Below are 1486 nucleotides of genomic sequence, written 5' to 3'. Positions count from 1 at the left end.
ACTCTTGCACTTTTATAGTTTTAAATAATGACTGTATTTGGAATAAGTGCAGTCATTGGGAAGGAAAGGAGCTAATGTATGCATCACAATACATATCCTTATGCCGAATAATTTCCTTTAACAACAAAATGGAAAAAGAAATAAAACGAAGAGTTTCCTTAGCTTGGAAAGCTTTCTGGGCCTTAAAGTTCATATTGCTAGACAGAACCCTGAATAGGAGGCTCAAAATGGAGGCACTCAAAAGCTGCATTTTTCCAGTGTTATTATATGGATGTCAGACATGGGCTCTCAAAGCCAAAGAGAGAAACACACTACAGGTATGCCAAAGGAAAATGCAGAAGAAGATACTTGGCATCTCTCTGAAAGACAGAATACTGAACACCTCGATACACAAGATGTCAACAACAACAGACATAGCACAACAGGTTGCGAAGATGAAATGGAAATGGGGCGCCCACGTGGTGAGGATGCAGGACGACAGATGGACGGCACAAGATACCACATCGGCAAGAGACTCCCAGGAAGACCGAGACGCAAATGGTCGGACTTATTCAGAAAACAAACAGGAAGACAGTGGACCTGCATAGCCAGAAATAGAAAGGAGTGGAAAGAACTAGAACTGCAAATAAGTGATCAAGTGTAATTCAATGTGTAGTGTGCATTAAGTGTGGTAATCTTACATGGACTAGCTCACTGCGTGAGTCTTTAAAAGCAACTACCACTACTTGTAGGAGGCCTTTGCCCTCAACGGGAGAACACAGGCCATTTTCATTCATTCATTGATTGGGAATAAGTGTGAATAAGTGTAGTCACTGGGTATAAGAATAGTTGTGGGGATGAAGAGAAAACATCTTTAAAAATGAACTGAATGAAGTGAAGTAATAATCATGAATTTATGAGACATCTTTGTATCCATCCTCCCATTCACAGTTTTTAACAGAATTCTTTAGAGAGCAATTACATTACCTCAGTGTGACCAATATTTGACGAAAGAATGTAATCTTCTTGTACTTTTTATTTTTCACTTTCTTTAGGGGATACAAAAGTATTAGTTGATTTAGTCATCCTCGAGAAGGCACATGCAATTGTCCTTGAATAAAAATGGTATTTGGTAAAAAAAAAATCCTGCTCTTTTAAGTGTCTGTCCTTGCAACTTGTTTACAGTAATCGCAAATACAATTTCAATAGGCAACTGTCTTCTTGTCAATTGAAAAGGCTTGCTTGAAACAGGTGGTGTTAAGTTTATCCCTGGTGTCAATCAGTCGAGCATTACTTGTGAACAGGGGACCCTGGAAAAACTTTCAAAATTTTATTTTTGTAAATAACGAGAGTACTTGGATTAAGTGTAGTCATGGGAATACAGGTAGTAGGTGGCAATGACAAATGTGTTTGTCATTTTGGAATGTATATTCATTTTGAAAAGTCGACTTATATGGCGGGCAGAGATAATGGACTACTGCAGTGGTCACGATTATTATCTATGACA

At 38.3% G+C, this 1486-nt stretch overlaps 1 protein-coding gene across 1 annotated transcript; it reads left to right on the top strand.

Moving 5' to 3' along the window:
- The first annotated feature begins 280 nt into the window (after positions 1 to 280).
- Positions 281 to 643, top strand: LOC126203512 (uncharacterized). Its single transcript, XM_049937838.1, has one exon. It carries the CDS (start codon positions 281 to 283, stop codon positions 641 to 643), a length of 363 nt encoding a protein of 120 aa, XP_049793795.1.
- Positions 644 to 1486: the final 843 nt, after the last annotated feature.

This window comes from Schistocerca nitens, chromosome 9, assembly GCF_023898315.1.
Source record: "Schistocerca nitens isolate TAMUIC-IGC-003100 chromosome 9, iqSchNite1.1, whole genome shotgun sequence".
Lineage (NCBI taxonomy): Eukaryota > Metazoa > Arthropoda > Insecta > Orthoptera > Acrididae > Schistocerca > Schistocerca nitens.
This window is presented reverse-complemented; position numbering and strand designations above follow the sequence as displayed.